Source organism: Polistes canadensis, unplaced genomic scaffold, assembly GCF_001313835.1.
Source record: "Polistes canadensis isolate GaletaPanama2010 unplaced genomic scaffold, ASM131383v1 scaffold_91, whole genome shotgun sequence".
Classification (NCBI taxonomy): Eukaryota; Metazoa; Arthropoda; class Insecta; order Hymenoptera; family Vespidae; genus Polistes; species Polistes canadensis.
This window is the reverse complement of record NW_014569638.1, coordinates 133,176-150,952: the sequence shown is the minus strand read 5'-3', so window position 1 is coordinate 150,952 and position 17,777 is coordinate 133,176. Positions and strand designations below refer to the sequence as shown.

The following is a 17,777-nucleotide window of genomic DNA, read 5'->3' as shown; positions in this document are numbered from 1 at the left end:
TATATATATATATATATATATATATATATATATATATATATATATACATCCTGATATTGAAATAGAATTGAGTCATTAAACATTAACCGTGACGTATATGTAAGAATTATTTAACTCACCCACTCCAATAGATTTTTCCTCAATTTTTTCTCATCGTCTACCATTTGTAACATGTCATGGTAAGTAGCAGTAGCAATTCCAATATCCAATGAGTCTGGATCTAAAGACATTTTGCATACCAATTCGTCGTGAGAGAATACACAAAACCGCCTTAAATTTGAATAATGCGAAATGCACTCCCTTCCCATTTTAAGCTAATGAAAACATAAGAATCAAATACAATTATTTAAATAAGATAATATAAAGTAGTATTTTAAACGAGTAAAAATTATTAAATGATGCGTACCCAATCTGCTGGTGCAAAATTGACAGCTTCCGCAAAGTTGTAGCCTTGATTAAAACCTGCATGATACGCTCTTGGAAATGTAACAACAAATTCGCCAGCGTGTTGATCAGTTCTAAAAACTGGTACTCCTATCAAATAAAATAGATATTTTTTATGATTAAATGTTCCTACAAAAGTATCAAAGCAACAAAATCATTTATATAATTTACCTTCGCTCGTTAAGATATTTGGATTCATAATTGTTACCAGTTGATGTAACAAATCAGGTTGACTGTGAAATAATTCAGGAGCAGCAGATTTCATGGAGTGTTCAAATTTTTCTGCTTGAGAGCCAGGCACGCCATACCATGTCTTTGGCTCTCCCCAATGTAAATAATTAATGGAGTAACTCCAATGATCTTCATTATGCCAACAGAATGTTGCGAAACACATGCCAACGTACATCCATGGGACTTTCATGCCACTGATGTCTGCATTAATATGACCTAATACACTACTACGTAAAACTGGTAGATTGTTTAAATTCCATGAAGACTCTGCATATTCTTGATCGCACATAAATAAATTAACACTCGTTTTTGTTGGAAATCCAGAGCCATGATCCATGGTATGTAAATCCGCGCCATATTCTACTGTCACATCTTCGTCGATGGACGAAACTATTCTCCAGAATTCTTTTTCTACCAACGTGGTGGGAACCATCTATAAAAGATAAACAAAATTTAATTATAAATGTTCTACTACAGGAACAATAAATATTTTAAACATACATGTACTGGCATGTTAAAATAATCGCTTTTGAATTGATCCGCCATTTCGCCAAACTGTTGAAGAGTGTACTCTCTCTGCGCTTGCTCGAAACCAAAAGCTTCCATCGGTTTAGAAACCTCCTCTGCAACACATTTTGGACACCTCCAATCTCCCTTAGGTATTTCTGTTAAAGGTGGCATTAAGCAAAATGTATGATAGCTATCGTCACAGCCATCACATAGAAGCATATTCTCCTCGTTGTCTCCTCTCCCACAATTATGACAAATGTATTTTGCAAGCTAAACAAAATAATATGTTTAATAAATACTTTGTTAAAAATAGTACTGTGCATTGTTGAAAAACAATAAGTTCACTTACTGGATCAAACTCGTATGTTAGCTTAACTCCTCTAGTTTTGTTGGATTTCTTTGGTTCTTTGGTATTGAAACCAGCCATTTTTGGACCGGCTCCATAAAATTGTAATTTCTTAAGCTCCTTACTTTTATCGTTATCTATATATCTGCCTCTAACAATACCCTCCTTGCAGTCATGATCAGAGTCATATTCTTCTTTACAGTCTTCTTGTTTAATACCAACTTCTTGTTTTTCTTCCTGGCCAGAAAATCTCTTAGAACGACGCGAAAACTTTTCAGCCGGTGGTTTTATCTGTTGTCTTGAAATTATTCCATGCGGCTTGTAATCACGATCTCTTTTTTCGGTTTTTTCGTCAGAATCTGGTTCTATTTTCTGTAAATTAAAATACAACAATGCAAATGATTTGTACGCATAAAAATATTTGAAGTAATATACTATTCAAGTATTATAAAAAAAAGCTTACAATATCAGTCAATGCTTTTCCTTGTTTAAATACGTCAAATGGATATAAAATTCTTTCATAGTGATTTTTTAAAATACTTCCAACGCTTCTTCCAGAGGGATAACCTAATTTGTTGGCAATTTTCGCCCATCTTCTTTCTTTAGTTACAGTTTCTATGCCTCCTATATCAAAGATGAAAGAAATATTAACATAATACAGTGAACAATAAAATAAGAAAAATAAGAGCAACAAATGGTACCTTCGTCTGTGACAATCTTATGCAAGGAATACAAATCCAAAGCTTTGCGCTCGACAAGAGGTATTTTTAACGAGGAACCTTGTAGTTCCCAAAACTTAGCAATTTGATCTAAGAAATTAAGTTTTATCCTAGTTTTTGCTTCCAATTCATTTAATCTTTGTATTCGCGGGACAAATTTGAATTTGTCGACGTCAACTGCAAACGGTGGTTGCCAATTCTAGAAAAAAGAAAAAGAAAAATAAATTTCAGTTATCAGTAAGAACTAAAAGATTGTGATAGGTGATGGAAGGAAAAGATTGATAAATGTGATGAAAAATGTAGAAAATAACGAATAAATGATTTCAAATTATAATTCGATCGATTGAACTATATATAAATCCACATGATTTCTCTAGACAGTCATTATGTCGATCAGGAAATGGTTATGGTTTATTCAGGGTAGCGTTGAGGGGGATTATAAAGAACGCCCCTTTCACGAAAGCACTATAGACGGTCCTGGTGCTTCATTTCTACTCCACAGTAATAACGTATGGCGTAAGACATTATCGCTAAGAACAAAATACAAATTACATTAAGATAATTTTTAATATATAAATAAACAATTGCATTGACATTTCTTATTGTAGTTAATTAAAAAAAAACAAGGACACATTAGTACTAAAAATATATTTTGATCAAGGAAGAAAAAAACATAGGTAAATGAAACGTAATTTCACAAAATATAATATTATCATATATATGATATATATGCTAGAGATAGATAAATATAATATATATAACTAATCATATATATATATGATTATATAGTAAAAGTAGAAGTTGAAAATCTTCTTAATAGATTTTATACATTTGATAAAATCAGCTTTTACACAGCAATGTTTCCAATAACGTGTAAATATCAAATAATGCTATAAAGTAAGACAATACTTGTCTTGTATGATAGAACAACGAATTGGCGAGAAACCCAATTAATCAATAAAACCTTTCCAACAGCTTTTATATATCGAGATGCTTCAAACTTCTATGCATTATTCATTTACTTTTTCTCTAAGGAAAGACGAAACTAGAAAAGAACAAAAACAAATTCGTAGGTGAAAAATGATTAATAATCTAAAACAATTTACAACAATTATTTATTCATAGAATATATGTAAGCACCTAATAGTAAGACGCATAAACCTTTGATTTGTTTATTTGAAATAAACAAGAATTGAAATAACAGTATGAACAACGGAACCCAAAAGTGCATTTTAAAGGGCAGACAATAAACCACCGTGCAAACTAACGACGCCCTGCATAACGACGTCACTCGTTCGAGTAAAATTTCCAACGAAATGGTGGCATTTGTTAAACGCCATCTCTAGAAACATATCATCCACCGTACGAATGTCTAATAAATTCGAGGAAGTAACGTTTTTAAAAGGGATGATAATATAATCGATTACGAGATGCTTATATCACGCAAATACTTAACTAAATTTCTTAACCATCGGCCAAATAAGTTTACCTTGTAACGGGAACGTGTAATTTCAACAAAGAAATATGGCACGACTCCTGAATCGGCCGACACGCGGAATATACATGAAATAAATTTATATGCGACAAATTTCTCTTGTAACAGAAGCATCTTTATTTACGCGTTATTGTTTATAATATCTTTTTCAAATATTTTCTCTCTTTTTTTTTTTTATATAAAATAATTTTTTGTCAATAATATCTATCAAAAAAATATATCAATAAGAATCATTCCTTTATATATATAGTTCATTTATGTATACAATCAATGCAATATAAATGACAAGAATATCGATTCAAAAAATTACGATAAACATCATAGAGAAATCAAAGAAGAAGCCTTATCGAATTTGTTGTAGAAAATAGACGATAAGATTTCTTCTAGGCTTTTCTACATGTAACATGGGAACTAGAGGTTGATATATTGTAAATTTCCGATTTGTTTTACGAACGCAGACGGCATTAAAATTTTTATATGCAAACCGATTAATAATCAAAGCAAAACGAAAAGGAGAACAATATCGTTTCAACTAAACTTGTCTTCTTTAATTTCTAATGGTCGCCATGATGCAACATGCACGCAATATACCTAAATGTTACACGTTTATTTATATATATATATATATATATATATATTTATTTTTGTTAATAATAAATGTCCAACAATCGAAACGTCTTATAATAATGTGTATTTGTTCGGTAAAGCACATTTTTCTTGAACTTTTCCTCATAATTAACTCGATAGATACAAAATGGTGGTAGAAATGATTTTTGGCGTAGATGATGGTATAATATTCAAATGAAAGAGACTTGTTTTGCTCGACATTCACACATATAATTTCAAATAAATTAATTGGTAAAGAAAAAGATAAACGCGTCCGCCTGTGCAAAATATTAGGAACTAAATCTAATTGTAAAAGAGTAACGAGTAAAGATAAACGAAAGGTGAGAAGAAAGAACGTGACTATGTATGCGTACGTGTCTCTACGAAAATGAGCGAAAGAGTTTATTTGTTGAGTATGCGTGTGAGAGAAAGAAATCTCAAACAAGGCACATCTTTTTTCTCACGAGTTTCCGTTCTTTTCTTTCTTTTTCGTTTGATCTCTTACTTAACACAAATAACTTTCTGCATTTTTGTCAATCATCTTATTTCCAAAAGAAACTATCGAGTTTTTCCCAAAGGTTTAAATTATTAAACATGGCGTATTATTATCTTCTGTTTTTTTTGGATAAAACCGTCATTACATTAAAAAGTTATAAGGTAAGAAAATATGTATTATGAAATATTATTTCATTCAATAAACTTTCAAATTTTATCATTAATTTATTATCCTTCTCTATTAATAATATGTAAGAAAAAATGTTAACAATTCTTGCTACAATTTGAAATGTGACGCATCAATTTTTGCGTAGTCCAAAATCGACGATTTGTAAGATAATCACAAGGATTTTGATGGCTGCTTGGCTTGTTCGTCGTAACAGAATATACAGAAAAACATACAAAAAAAAAAATGTCCGTTAGACAATCGAGTGAACGATATTACGATACGAGGAAATGATCATTCGGTTTAATATTTGAAGGAAAATGAAAAGAATAAAATGTAGAAAATCACTGTAGATGATAACACGCTTCTTCATTCTTGTCTCGTCTCTCTAAACATTTTCTCGTGACATGTTGTGTTCTATGCGATGTAAAAAATGTACGGCGATGCGTTACGTGTTGGAAAGATGAATATAGGATATCAAAAAGAACTTGTTATTTTCATAGCAATACGTATTTCAAGTCTAAGATCGAATCGAGGTCGTAAATGCGATCAGAAAGGTGCAAGGAAAGGAAAGAAAAAAAAATATAAAGAAAAATATCGATAGAACAGCACACGATTATTTCATTCTCGCGTAGGATAGGTATAAGTTGAAAAAATAGAAGAAAACAAAAAAAAAATTGAAACGTAAAAATGTAAGATTGTACGTGACATTACTCACGGGCGGAGGTTTGATTTTACAGATGCCAGATTTCTCAGCGATCGGTCTTATTTTAGCGATATATCCAAGAGGGTCGAGGAACTCCTCGGTGCTCGGCTCGAATACAGGAGCTTCGGGTGGTATTGAGAACTCGAAGTCCGAGTCAGCACGATCGCAGGCCATGTCCTGGCTACGACAACAATATGCACCAAAACGATCCTCGGAAGCAAAGTCGGAAGTAGCGTCGTGGTGCCTTGATACCATGACTCCTTACTTCCTTCCTTCTTTCGATCGCACTATCTTTCTTCAGTCTTGCCGTTCTAGTAAATTCAATAAAATAGAAAGAGAAAGGATGAGACGACAGTAACAACAATGACCGATAGACGGTCGGTCCTGAGGCACGTTAAAGACGCGCCCGAGTCGCCGATGCCAATTCTTCACTTTTGCTCTTTCTCTTCTCTCTCTTCTCTCACTTCTCTATCTCTCTCTCTTTCCCTATGCCTGCCCGATTCTTTTTCGTCGCAAACCAACGTGCGCTTGCGTACACGTTACTTCCTAAACGATTTTACAAAATCGCACGAAACAAGCGTTCCTATGATAAACATTCTTACGAAGCACCATCTTCTCTCTACAATGATTACACGAGCGTGTATACTTGGTAATGAACGCGAAAAACCAATAAATGGACACATGGGCGTAAACTATATTCGACATCCGACACGTAGCCTCGCACACGAGCGACTGGCCTGCTTCGCGTTTTTCCAATCTCGGCTATCCCCACTCCGCTACACATAACGTCGACCCTCCTGTACATAACCTACTGCTGCGCCATCTTTATATACCTGTGCATGTATCTGATTCGTCTTTCCTTCCCGATGTTGGACAAAACCCGGTCGATCGTGTTTTCTTGCCAAGCTTCTTATTGCTCAATGTGCTTCGGAAAGTACTCGTCGATTGTAATTGGATCAATGATAACTATGACAATATAACATTGGCTGATTTTGTTTTTTGTTTTTTTCTATTGGTTCAAAGAAATATTCCCTTGAAGTTGGCTCGTTCTAAACTTTCTACTGTATTATGGTATTAGATATTTTAATAAATTAAATGTTTATCCTAAAATATCACAAAATTGATTAATAAACATTTATTAATGTAAAATAAATAACATATGCGAATATATAGCGTTTCTTCATATTATATTTACAATTAGAAATCATACAAATTTGAAACCCTAACTTGATTTGAATATAGTGCTTCTCGAATCCAAAAAGTCGATTAGAGTGAAGTCAATAGTATATTGAGATAGTGCAGTCCTGTGCTTCGCTAGTAGTTTCATCAGGTAAGTATTTATGTAATACTAAAATGATTTTTAAGTTATTAAATGTTTTAACAAAATATATAATCACGATATAACACATATGTATCAAATAAATAACAAATTTCATATGAAATAAACGTATAATATTATATCATAATTATTTGGTTATGGTAAATTGTTCATTTTAATTTTTTCTTCAGACATTCTTCAAAATGGGTTTGGATTTTGGAAATTTGTACAAATTAAGAGGGATCGTTTATTTCCGTCTCAGTCCTCACGAACAGAAGGCTTTTAAGGGTGTGATATCTGAGGGTATTCCAAATATCATCAGACGTTTCCGAAGCAGTGTATTCTATTATGCACCAAGTACGTTAACTTATCTCTATATACTAGATGATACATTATTGTTTAATAAGATTAATATGATTAATAATTAGATATCATAAGAAATAATTAAAAACTGATAAAAAAATATAATCAAAGTAACATTCAGTACAATAAGAGAGAATAATATATTATCTTTATATTATTAAAAATTTTCTTTTTCAGCATTAGGCCTTAACTATATGATATACTTATGGGCCAAAGAGTTGGATCATAAACTAAGCCGTAAAAATCCTGACCTGTACAAGGATGACGTTTAAATTACTTATAAGTTAAATTCAAATTGATAAGTAGTATAAATTCTCATCAAAGTTGTTATAATTTGTACAATGATTAGATGAAAGTTCCATGAGCGTATAGTTCAATAAATTAACTAATTCTTATTTAAATTGTGAATATAAATCCATTATCATGTTAATAGTTTTGTATATTATCCAATTTAATAATTAATATCTTTGAGTCCTTTAGATTTATATAAATTTGTCCATATTTTCTATTGTTAGTAAAAAAGGAACTTGTAATTTAGTCTGCAGCCGCGAGATGGTGCCAAAAGAAGAAATAGGCCATTGACGAACACTGAATTGTCCGGGCCCGATGTTAACAAATTTTTTTCAATATAATTTCAAATCACAAGTTATAATAGGACGAGAAGAAGAAGAAACAGATTATATTTTAAATACAATATATAAAAATTAGAATAATGAAGAAGAAAAATAATATTAAAGACTATTAATAAAAATATGGATCCAAAGATATTACGATCCTGTTAAAAGAATCGATCGTGACGTAGTAGGGATCAAGGAATGAGCCAATAGAAATCGGTGTATCAAAGATCGCACCTTGGTAGATGAGGTAGGGAGGTGAGAAGAGCAGGTAAACCGCGAAGTAGAGAAGATAGAAGGATTAAAAGTAGTCGTGAGAAATTTTCAGTCGAGCATGGTCGGGTCGTAGGTGTTCATTCCTTTGATAAAGGTTTCTTCGTTTGTGTATGTGAGGGTGAGGTGTGTGTGGATAGAAAAAACTATTCTTAATCAAAACTAGGTAAGTCTAATTAGTAATAGTAATACGATAATATCTTCAGATAAATAATATTTCAAATATTTAAGTTGCTTTTGTTTCGGCAGCCATCCGTGTTTCATTTCCTTTCCTTTCGTTCCTTCGCTCACAGTACATCTATCGTCATCGGCTCGCGACACCTACAGTTGCTTGGAAGTTTACGGCAATACTCTACACTACCTATACTATCCTATACATTCATATCATTTCCGTGAAAGAACACGCCTAAATAAAAGCAATCAAGCTGTGTCAAGGTTTCCTTCTAAAGAATATCACTCTAACGCCATAACGGAATTCAGTGCAATCCTGAATACCTTCCTTTACGGAATTCCAATTGGTATTCCAATTAGTATTCTTTCAGAGGCACACCTGTTGCTCTCCGGTCTTCACTTAAGACTCCTTCTTCATAATTTTCCAATGAAAACCTAAACCAAATAATTTCCTTTCTTTTCTCTCCTTCTCTCCTTCTCTCTTTCTCGATTTAACATACTTATATATTTTTCTTTGTGTATTCACAGCTACAATAGTAAGTAATTTAAATCACGTGTGTGGACATTAGTGTATAATTTTTTTTTATCATCCATCTTTTATTTCCACTTAAAATGAAAAACCAATAGGGAGTGCAGATTGCTAACGTATGTATTCATAAGTTCATTCTAATAGATTAATTTTTTACCGATTGGAGGGGATAATTTTTCTTCCTGTCGCCGAGTATAGGAATATATTACTTTACATATAAAAAAGAAAAAACAATAAATAATTAGAAAAATGAATAAATTGGATGTATGCATAATTGCATGTATGATGTGTATCTGTATTGCAACAATACATCCGGATATAGAACATTTCTCGTACGTGGTTTTCATGCTTATTTTATTCTTCGTGTATTACTGTTAATGTTTTTTTCTTATAATTAAATATATAAGACTAAACAGATTGAAATATGCTGCGTTTCGGAAAACAATTCGCATTGTTATCTCGATATCATTATCACTGCAGGATGACTCACTAGTTTTTAATACGATCGATCAATCGTTCCTTTCTGTAAATCTTTTATCATTATGTTCCTTATATATTTTTTATCGATTTTATCCGATTAATTATTTTCAATGAAATATAAAAACTAATTCGTTCGCTTCTCCTCCTTATTACTCGTCAAACGATTACTTTACGATGATATTTAATTCGACAATTATTGATACATTTATATCTAGCGCTAAACCACCTTTAGTTTTATAACAATCATTATTTTTTCTCTTTCTCTTTCTCACAGACGCAAACACATGCACACATACACGTATCAAATTGTAATGCTTTTACACTCGATACTCGAATGTAAAAATTCTTATCTGTTAAAAGATACGGTCGACGATTTCTCTGTGTTAGTTGTAACACAATTTTACCGATTTCTACGTTCTATTGTAAAGAGAACAAAAACCAAAGTTTTGAAAAAAACAAAAATGATTTTCTTTATTTAAATTACAATTAAATGTTTATGCGTATTGCTTCTTTTTTTACTTAATGCAATTATTATTTCTAATAATTAATATTATTAAGGACACCTGTAATACGCGCCCACTAACATCTAATTGTAAGTAGACCTACGCGTGTCATTGCAGTCACTATGACATAGATCGAAGATACTCGCAATGATGAAAATGTTTTATAATAAAATACTCATCGAGAAGATTCTTTCGAAAGTTCATAAACACACACACACAATTTTGTCTTGTATAATCACATTATCAACTCGATTTAGAGAAAAAAAATCCTTCAGTAATAATAATATTGTAAATCTTTGCAGCATGACGTCATCATTAAAACGAAATAGACTAAAAAAATAAAAAATCTGTTACAAAATCGAGCACCAAAATGGCGGATTTCAAGTATTTCATTGAGCAATTATCGAACTTATAGATTAGTATAAAAATAATATAAAATAGTAAGAAGACGTGGAAGTAGAAAACAAAAAATCTATCGATAATATAATCATAATTATTTATTTTTTCCTTGCCTCCGGCTTAAGAGTGTCATATAGAGCCCGTATGACGTATTATATGCTATATATATATCTATCTCTCTCTATTTATCTCTCTCTACCATACTCCTGTATACTAGTTATACGGGCACGCAGTTGTCTTTTTTTCTGTCTTTTTTTTACTTCTTTCTCTAAGGCAGTGCAAATCCCTTAGCATGATGACACACGACGTGACACTCGATGACCTTAGGCAGTTTCCTACGCCGTTAAATAACGCATCTTCTCGATTTTATGCGCGCGCACTCGTTCTCTCTTCTATGTAAGAACACTTACGTATCTCAAAACGAACAATACAAACTTCTATTATTTATTGTTGCTTCGGGCCTTAGAGCCCCCCTGCAACGATCATTTTTCATTTTTCTTTCTCTTTCATGAAGTTTTTCTAAAACGATCATAAATTATCTTTGAATTCTCCCCTAGATGGTGAAAATAAATATTAAAAATGAGATTTGAGGAATGGCTTAAACTATATTTAAAATTTACTTTTGAATAACTATCGATAATTATAGTTATTAATCGTGAGGGCCTAAAGTTTTCTCCAACGATCATTTTTCATTTCTCTTTCTTTTCCATACAATTTTTCTAAAACGATCATAAATTATTTTTGAATCCTTTTGGATGGTGACAATAAATATCAAAAATTACGTTGGTAGATGGTTGCAACTATATTTAAGATTTACTTTTAAATAATTATCAATCATTATAGTTATTAATCGTGTGGAGTGCATTCGTTCGGTCCATTCACTGGAAAACTTGTTCAACACTCTGCAACACGAATTGGAAGGTATGCGAGAGGTACATTGCTAACTTTCTTTCCACTTCTTTTTTATTTTTCTTCCTTCATTATGTACGAGTATGCGAGCGCGCCTTCACGTGTGTGTGCTCGTGTCGTATCCATACATGCGTCCAACCACGAGGAACACGCTAACTTCTACTTATGTTAGATTTCTGTTGTTTACTTTCGATCGAATCTTTTTCAAGATCTAAACTTTCTTATTTCAATTTTGTTAGGTATGCATTTCAAACTCGTTTGAATCAGGTTTTTCTACCTGTCGCCACCTGCGTTAGAATTTTCTTACTATTTTTTGTATAATCGATTAATCGAATTATTAAAAAGTCAAAATTATGAATAAAATACAATCAATTATGCAATAAAAAGTATTTACATAACAGATACACAATCATTTCTTCGTCATTTAATTAACGTGTACTACTAAACGATCTATAAATAGTTGTTGAAAAAAACAAAAAAAAAACAAAAACAATTTAATTTGTATAAAATGTAATTGTCATGCAGCTAAATACAGCAACATAATAATAGATAACCCTCAGTAGTTATATCTGCGCGACCATGTTACGAGTAACGAGTAACGGTTGTAGGATAAATGAAAAACACGAAACTTCCGCATAAATTTCTTCACGTCTACGGGCAGTTCAGTCAATGCCCTTATGTTGCACATCTTGCATCTGTTTAATTAAACGGTTACTTGAGCGGAAAAAAATTAATGCTCTTTATGTGTCGCGATTTAAACGTTATGTTTTTGTTTTTCAAACAAAATGAAAATGAGCGCGATAATTTATTAACTTCTACCCCATTTGTATGAATGTTTTGGTTAGAATAAATCACGGAAAACCATTAAATGAATTCGTATCGATATACAATTTCATTTTCGCGAATTCTCGAATGAAATTGACCGGCACGATGGAAACAATTTCCTATTCGATGACTCCACGTAAAGTAAAAAGTTTAGACTAAATTTGTTCTCTCGGAAATAGAACGTCGAACGCGGTGTTTATGTCAAGTACGTTCAAGGCCGTGCTTATACCCCGCTCTCTTCGACACGCATTCCGTTAGTAAATTTTTCTGTTTGAGGTGTGCCTGCATATAGAAAAGATTACTTGGCTTCTTCTATCGAAGATTCTTGTTGTTGTCTCTGTCGTCGAGAGATTTCACGACGTTTGTTGAACACTTTAAGTTTCGATTCCATCATTTTTTTTATTTTTATTTTTCCTTCTTGTTCGTCAAGCAGGAAGTAGTAATTAGCATAATTTCCTTTTTTTTTTTCTTTATAACGACACGGCCGGTAAATCCGTTGGAAAAAAATCTCGCCTATGCTTGCATCGAAGTCTCCGAAATAGTCACGCCGCGCCGTAATCCGACTCGTCCGCTTGGATATTTGACAAATGTATACTTTTTCTGTAAAATGATTACTTAGAAAATAATGTATATAGCTGTAATATATGTGACTATGTTGAATCAGAAAATAGGTATTTGGAATTCGAGAAGGAATCTCTAACGCGCGAGATCAATTCACGTTAGAAACTTGTTTCACTCGTCTTTTATAGTTGATACACGGATCCCACTCAACATCCTAGCTTCTCCCTTCTCTTTACTCGCTTAGAATCATCAAAATGATTATTTACAAATATAAGAAGACATTTTTTAGTGTCAATTCGTAGTTGTAATTATAGTAGTTGTTTTTTTCGATGGGGAAAAAGTGAGGAGAGCTGGGTAATGGTCGAAGTGATATCGTATAAAAGGGTCACTCGATATACTTGGGATTTAACAATGTCTTCCAACGTTCTAAGGTTTCCCACGGCACCTTATCTTTCGCTAGTAAATTGCAACATTACTGCTACGAGCCACGCAGCAGTGAAAGCATTTGCTTAGAAAGAAGAACTTGCCCTATGACGGTCATTGTCTTAATACGCAATATTTTTACAGATATGTGTTCTTATGTATATACAAGTACTCACAAGAATTGTATCCGTTCTACCATATAACAAAACTTTTATTTCCTCGTCTATGTAAGTGTGTAATTATATATACGATGTATCTAACCATCTATTTGGAATGCACGTGTGTATTTGTATCGTGCATGTGCCTGATGTATGATTCAAGCATTAATTCCTGATATGCGATTGACAATGTTACGTGCCGTCAAATTATTTACTTTTATATCGACACGACAGAAAAAGATATTATCAAAGCACTTTAATTTACAATCAAGACAGATAAGAGAATCTCGAAATCTTTAAGTTTCTTTTCTATTTTCGTATTCTATAAATGACATTGGTAAAGCAAGTAGATAATTAAGTCGTAAAGTATAATAGAGATGTGACTATTGTTCTTAAATGGGATTTTAAATGAACCATAAATTCAACTGTACAAAACGATTAGTATATATTACTCTGAATAAGTTTTCAGCCATCTTGAATGAACCATAAATTGTGAAATTATTAAAGTAAGCTTTAAATAAGTTTTCAATAATTTCGAATGACCCATAAATCGTAATCATAAATCGAAACGTTCCAAATGATTATTATTACTCTCTAAATAATTTTGAAAGTTCAAATCGACGACATACACACCCGTGAAAGAAATTCAATACATGCCTAACGAACGAATTAGGCTCATTGGAATTTCACTTTGGTTACATGCTGACTTTCATGCGATACCAAGTATGGGTCCCATGACCCGATGCTAGCCGGATACAGCTAACAGACATACCGTTCAAGTATCGACCATCATCGAGATATCGAATCGTTATTTCGACGTTTGATAACAATATATATAATCAATTACTTTCATCATATCATTTCTATTATCGTTATATTCTATTTTACGATTCGATGTTTCAGGCAAGGTTGATCGTGTCTGAACTTCCAATATGCCATACTATAACAGCAGCCATAGTCCAGCAGTTTATAACAAAGGTATACAAATAGTTAAACACACGCACCAAGAATGAATATTGATAAATTATTAAATAAAATATTAAAATTTGTTCTTTACCAAAGATGGAGGCTCGAGCGGACCATCGAGTACTTCCGGTGGCCGTGGCAGTAGTACCGAACCACCTACCTACATGATGGAACATTTAGCAACGTTTACAGTGACGAAAGAGATAGGTATTGTTTATCCTGCTGATGGCATGAGACGTCTTTTGCAATTAGAAAAAAGTAATGGTATATGGAGCCAAAAGATGCAGCTTCGTTTGGAAAGAAATTGGGTTCTTATCATGGACAACGAAACTGGGGTATATTGATACACATTCTATTGAAATTGATAACAGTAATATAAATATAAATATTGATCGATTGTATTTATGTTTGAAAAAGGCCGTGATGGAACGATTTCCAGCTTCTTTGATCCAAGAACCAACCGCATTTACTTCGAGAGATCCAATGGAGATGTACAATAACATTTTGGTATTTTCGGTTGCTGACGATAGCGGCTCTCAAAGAGCAGAAATGCATATATTTCAGTGTCAGAGTGTATCTGCTCAAGACTTGGTAGAAGATTTGAAAATGCTTCAAATGGGGAAACTTGTACCAGGTGGTTCACCTAGGGGTCCAAGAGGTCAGATACCACCACCACCTGCGTTACCACCACCTGAACCACCATTGAATGGCGTTAATGTACGCGAACAGGTGTCTGCGTTCAATGCAGCCAATGGTGAATATATCACGTGACATTCTTTAACAAAGAATAACGATTATTATTATATGATTTTTTGATCTTACAGCCGATGGCCAGAATGATATATCTCGCGAAGAAAACAACGACGAGGTGTCCTCAACGTCGTCAGAAAAATATGAACGAGACGTAACGATATTGAACCATTGTTTCGACGACATTGAAAAGTTTATCGCACGTTTGCAATATGCCGCGGCAGCTTCGAAAGAATTGGAACGTCGACGACGTAACAGAAAATCGAAGAAAAGAAATCTAGGAGATGGAATGTTAACTATGAGAGCAAAGCCACCACCAGAGATGGAGTTTATCGATATCTTTCAAAAATTTAAACATTCTTTCAACTTGTTAGCTAAATTAAAAGCACGCATTCACGATCCTAATGCTCCAGAATTGGTACACTTCCTTTTCACGCCGCTCGCTTTGACCGTAGATGCATCTCACGATACGAATTATGATACGAATTTACCAAGTAAGGTTGTGTCACCCTTATTGACCAGAGAAGCAGTCAATTTGTTAATCAATTGCGTTACCAGCAAGGAAACTGAACTCTGGCATTCCCTTGGCGATACATGGCTTATTCCTCGCGATCAATGGAAAGGACACGTGCCACCTTATCATCCAATCTTCACGGATGGTTGGTCACCGGAATATCCCATACCTGAAGATCGAGATCACGATCACCTAGCTTCTCTTCTGAACGCTGATAAACAAAAAAGGGATGAACTTCCTGAACAACAGAATGATCCTTATTATAATCATCGAGATGTAGACGAGTCACATTACAGTAGCGAGTATCTCGAATACGATACCAGAGAAGAACGAGCTGGTACCGAATACTTTGATAGAAATTATGGACCAACCTCGGAACTTTATGCGAGAGAAGATAGAAACATCGATCAAACCAGAGCTCACAGTGACATATCGGTAGATTCGATTGAAAGGGCACCCAGAGGTGCTGCTATTGAAAGAGCTCAAGAAGTTTGGTTGGACGAGCTTGTAGCTAGAAATGCTAAAATCGTTCACGTTACTTATCCCAGAACAGCTAACAATGATAAAGAACTGACGGTTGTCAGGGGCGAATATCTGGAAATACTTGATGACAGTAGGAAATGGTGGAAAGCGAGAAATTCTAGGGGTCAAGTAGCTCACGTTCCACATACTATTGTTACGCCTCACAATGCATCACAACCTGCCGACAACGATGTATTTAATAATCCGTTATATACAAGTCGATATCCTAGACAAGGACACGGTTATAGTTACGAAGTGAGAAATAAATCTTTACCTATATTTTCATCACTTTAATTTCATTTATTGTTTCATACGAAACAATGAATTTCCATTAATTTGTAGGATTCTGAAATTGAAAGAACCAGTACTAGTCCTGGACCAGAAGCAGCTCATCGAACCCATGCGATCCCACCACCAGCACCCGCGGATTGGGTTAGAAAAGAACGTCTCGGGAAAAAAGGTGAATTTCGTTATTTTTAATAACGTCGTTATTATTGTCGTCGTTTTGAACAAATTGTCCTCGATACGCTTTGCTTTCGATTACGTGGACATTTATGTGTCTTGCATTAAGATTTCTTTGTCTTTTTTTTCTCTTTCTCTACCTCTTTCTTTCTTTCTTTTTTTTTTTCAACGTTTCTTTAAACCATAAGAAAATTATCTAATTACAAATGATCGGTGTTAAGTTTATTGCAACTCGCTATTATTTCTCTCTTTATAATGAGTTCTTTAAAAATGGAATAATACAGTAATGCATCCGTCTCTCACATAATATTTGATATATTATTTTATTTAATATCACTGTATATATATAATATTAATATAATATTAATAATAAAATGTGTAAGCGCGAGTAACGTCTAGACTGAACAATTAAAATCGTTATCGCTACGAGCACAGGGTGATTTGGCTTTTAATAATAGCCCTGGATAATGTGACAAGATTTTCTTTTTTATCTCACCGTTTATATCTCGTAGATAACCGTCTATTGGTTTTATTTTTATGTTTATATTATTCATTAATTACTGAAAGATATTTGCCTAACTTAAATTGGATCATTTTGCTTGCGTATTTATTTCATTACCTAAAATCTCTTATTAATTTTTATTATGATATATTATAATAAAAAAATATTATTCTCAAAGTTTGATAAAGTAATAACACCCTGTATATAATAATAAATTTCATTGTAGAAGATTTAAAAAATTGTTCTTTAATTAGATTCAATTAATTACTTGGGATATATCACCAAAATAATAGTTGAACAATGTTTTCCAAATTAATACAATTTAATTTAATCAACTCTAACCATTTAATTTATCTTTAAATATATGAAATGATTTTTTTTTAAATAAGTCAGTGTACATTAGAAGTAGATATTATTATTTAACAATTAATAGAAAAATGCGTTACTTTCGCGCGTTGACTATGTATGGTTATACCTTCTTTTTTTTTTATTTTTTTTTTAATACCTCAATAAAATAATTTATGTACGAAGTACGTACAAAGAATCTCGACTAACCAAATTTACTTTAGCAAAATAAAATAATTTGCACATAGATTTTTAGAATGAAAATATTGTAATGTAAGCTAGAGTCTATAAGATATTTAACGACCGGCTCTCATTTATATCTACATTGTGTCCTTAATAATTAAATGAGTTATTATTCTGTTTGTCTGTGCATTTATGGATACATTTACCAAGAATAAAAAAGAAATTACTGCGGTTTATGAAGTCTTTAGACTAAATACACGAATGAAATAATCATTTTGTAAGAATATTA

General features: G+C 32.8%; 3 protein-coding genes across 7 annotated transcripts in view; 2 read left to right on the top strand and 1 right to left on the bottom strand.

Annotated features, from left to right (window-relative positions):
* Window positions 1-6,465, bottom strand: part of LOC106787082 (lysine-specific demethylase lid) — a 13,377-nt gene extending 6,912 nt beyond the window's left edge. For all 4 annotated transcript variants that reach the window (XM_014749126.1, XM_014749125.1, XM_014749127.1 and 1 more), the window contains exons 1-8: window positions 5,731-6,465; window positions 2,233-2,449; window positions 1,995-2,155; window positions 1,535-1,903; window positions 1,177-1,455; window positions 616-1,108; window positions 407-534; window positions 120-314 (exon numbers count right to left, since the gene is read on the bottom strand). In XM_014749126.1, the coding sequence (XP_014604612.1) occupies window positions 120-314; window positions 407-534; window positions 616-1,108; window positions 1,177-1,455; window positions 1,535-1,903; window positions 1,995-2,155; window positions 2,233-2,449; window positions 5,731-5,973 (2,085 nt within the window). In that variant the 5' untranslated portion in view covers window positions 5,974-6,465. The remainder of the gene's footprint in view (window positions 1-119; window positions 315-406; window positions 535-615; window positions 1,109-1,176; window positions 1,456-1,534; window positions 1,904-1,994; window positions 2,156-2,232; window positions 2,450-5,730) is intronic.
* A 476-nt stretch (window positions 6,466-6,941) lies between these two features.
* On the top strand, window positions 6,942-7,828 carry LOC106787053 (cytochrome b-c1 complex subunit 8). The gene is made up of 3 exons (XM_014749060.1): window positions 6,942-7,048; window positions 7,228-7,393; window positions 7,577-7,828. The coding sequence occupies exons 2-3, from the start codon at window positions 7,240-7,242 to the stop codon at window positions 7,669-7,671; spliced, it is 249 nt and encodes an 82-aa protein (XP_014604546.1). The 5' UTR covers window positions 6,942-7,048; window positions 7,228-7,239; the 3' UTR covers window positions 7,672-7,828.
* Window positions 7,829-8,161: 333 nt separating this feature from the next.
* Window positions 8,162-17,074, top strand: LOC106787095 (epidermal growth factor receptor kinase substrate 8-like protein 1). Of its 2 annotated transcripts, none has more exons than XM_014749146.1 (6): window positions 8,162-8,452; window positions 14,148-14,222; window positions 14,307-14,545; window positions 14,628-14,964; window positions 15,035-16,251; window positions 16,339-17,074. In XM_014749146.1, the coding sequence occupies exons 2-6, from the start codon at window positions 14,177-14,179 to the stop codon at window positions 16,474-16,476; spliced, it is 1,977 nt and encodes a 658-aa protein (XP_014604632.1). In that variant the 5' UTR covers window positions 8,162-8,452; window positions 14,148-14,176; the 3' UTR covers window positions 16,477-17,074. The 2 variants fall into 2 exon arrangements, with proteins under 2 accessions (XP_014604632.1, XP_014604633.1); XM_014749147.1 differs by lacking the exon at window positions 8,162-8,452 and adding an exon at window positions 8,975-8,993.
* The last annotated feature ends 703 nt before the right edge of the window (window positions 17,075-17,777 follow it).

Excerpts from the sequence above, each read along its gene's own strand:
- LOC106787053 (XM_014749060.1), top strand. The coding sequence starts at position 7,240 with ATGGGTTTGGATTTTGGAAATTTGTACAAATTAAGAGGGATCGTTTAT. Across the intron at positions 7,394-7,576 it reads TGTATTCTATTATGCACCAA|CATTAGGCCTTAACTATATG; the intron begins GTACGTTAACTT and ends TTTCTTTTTCAG.
- LOC106787095 (XM_014749146.1), top strand. The coding sequence starts at position 14,177 with ATGCCATACTATAACAGCAGCCATAGTCCAGCAGTTTATAACAAAG. Across the intron at positions 14,223-14,306 it reads TCCAGCAGTTTATAACAAAG|ATGGAGGCTCGAGCGGACCA; the intron begins GTATACAAATAG and ends TCTTTACCAAAG. Across the intron at positions 16,252-16,338 it reads GACACGGTTATAGTTACGAA|GATTCTGAAATTGAAAGAAC; the intron begins GTGAGAAATAAA and ends ATTAATTTGTAG.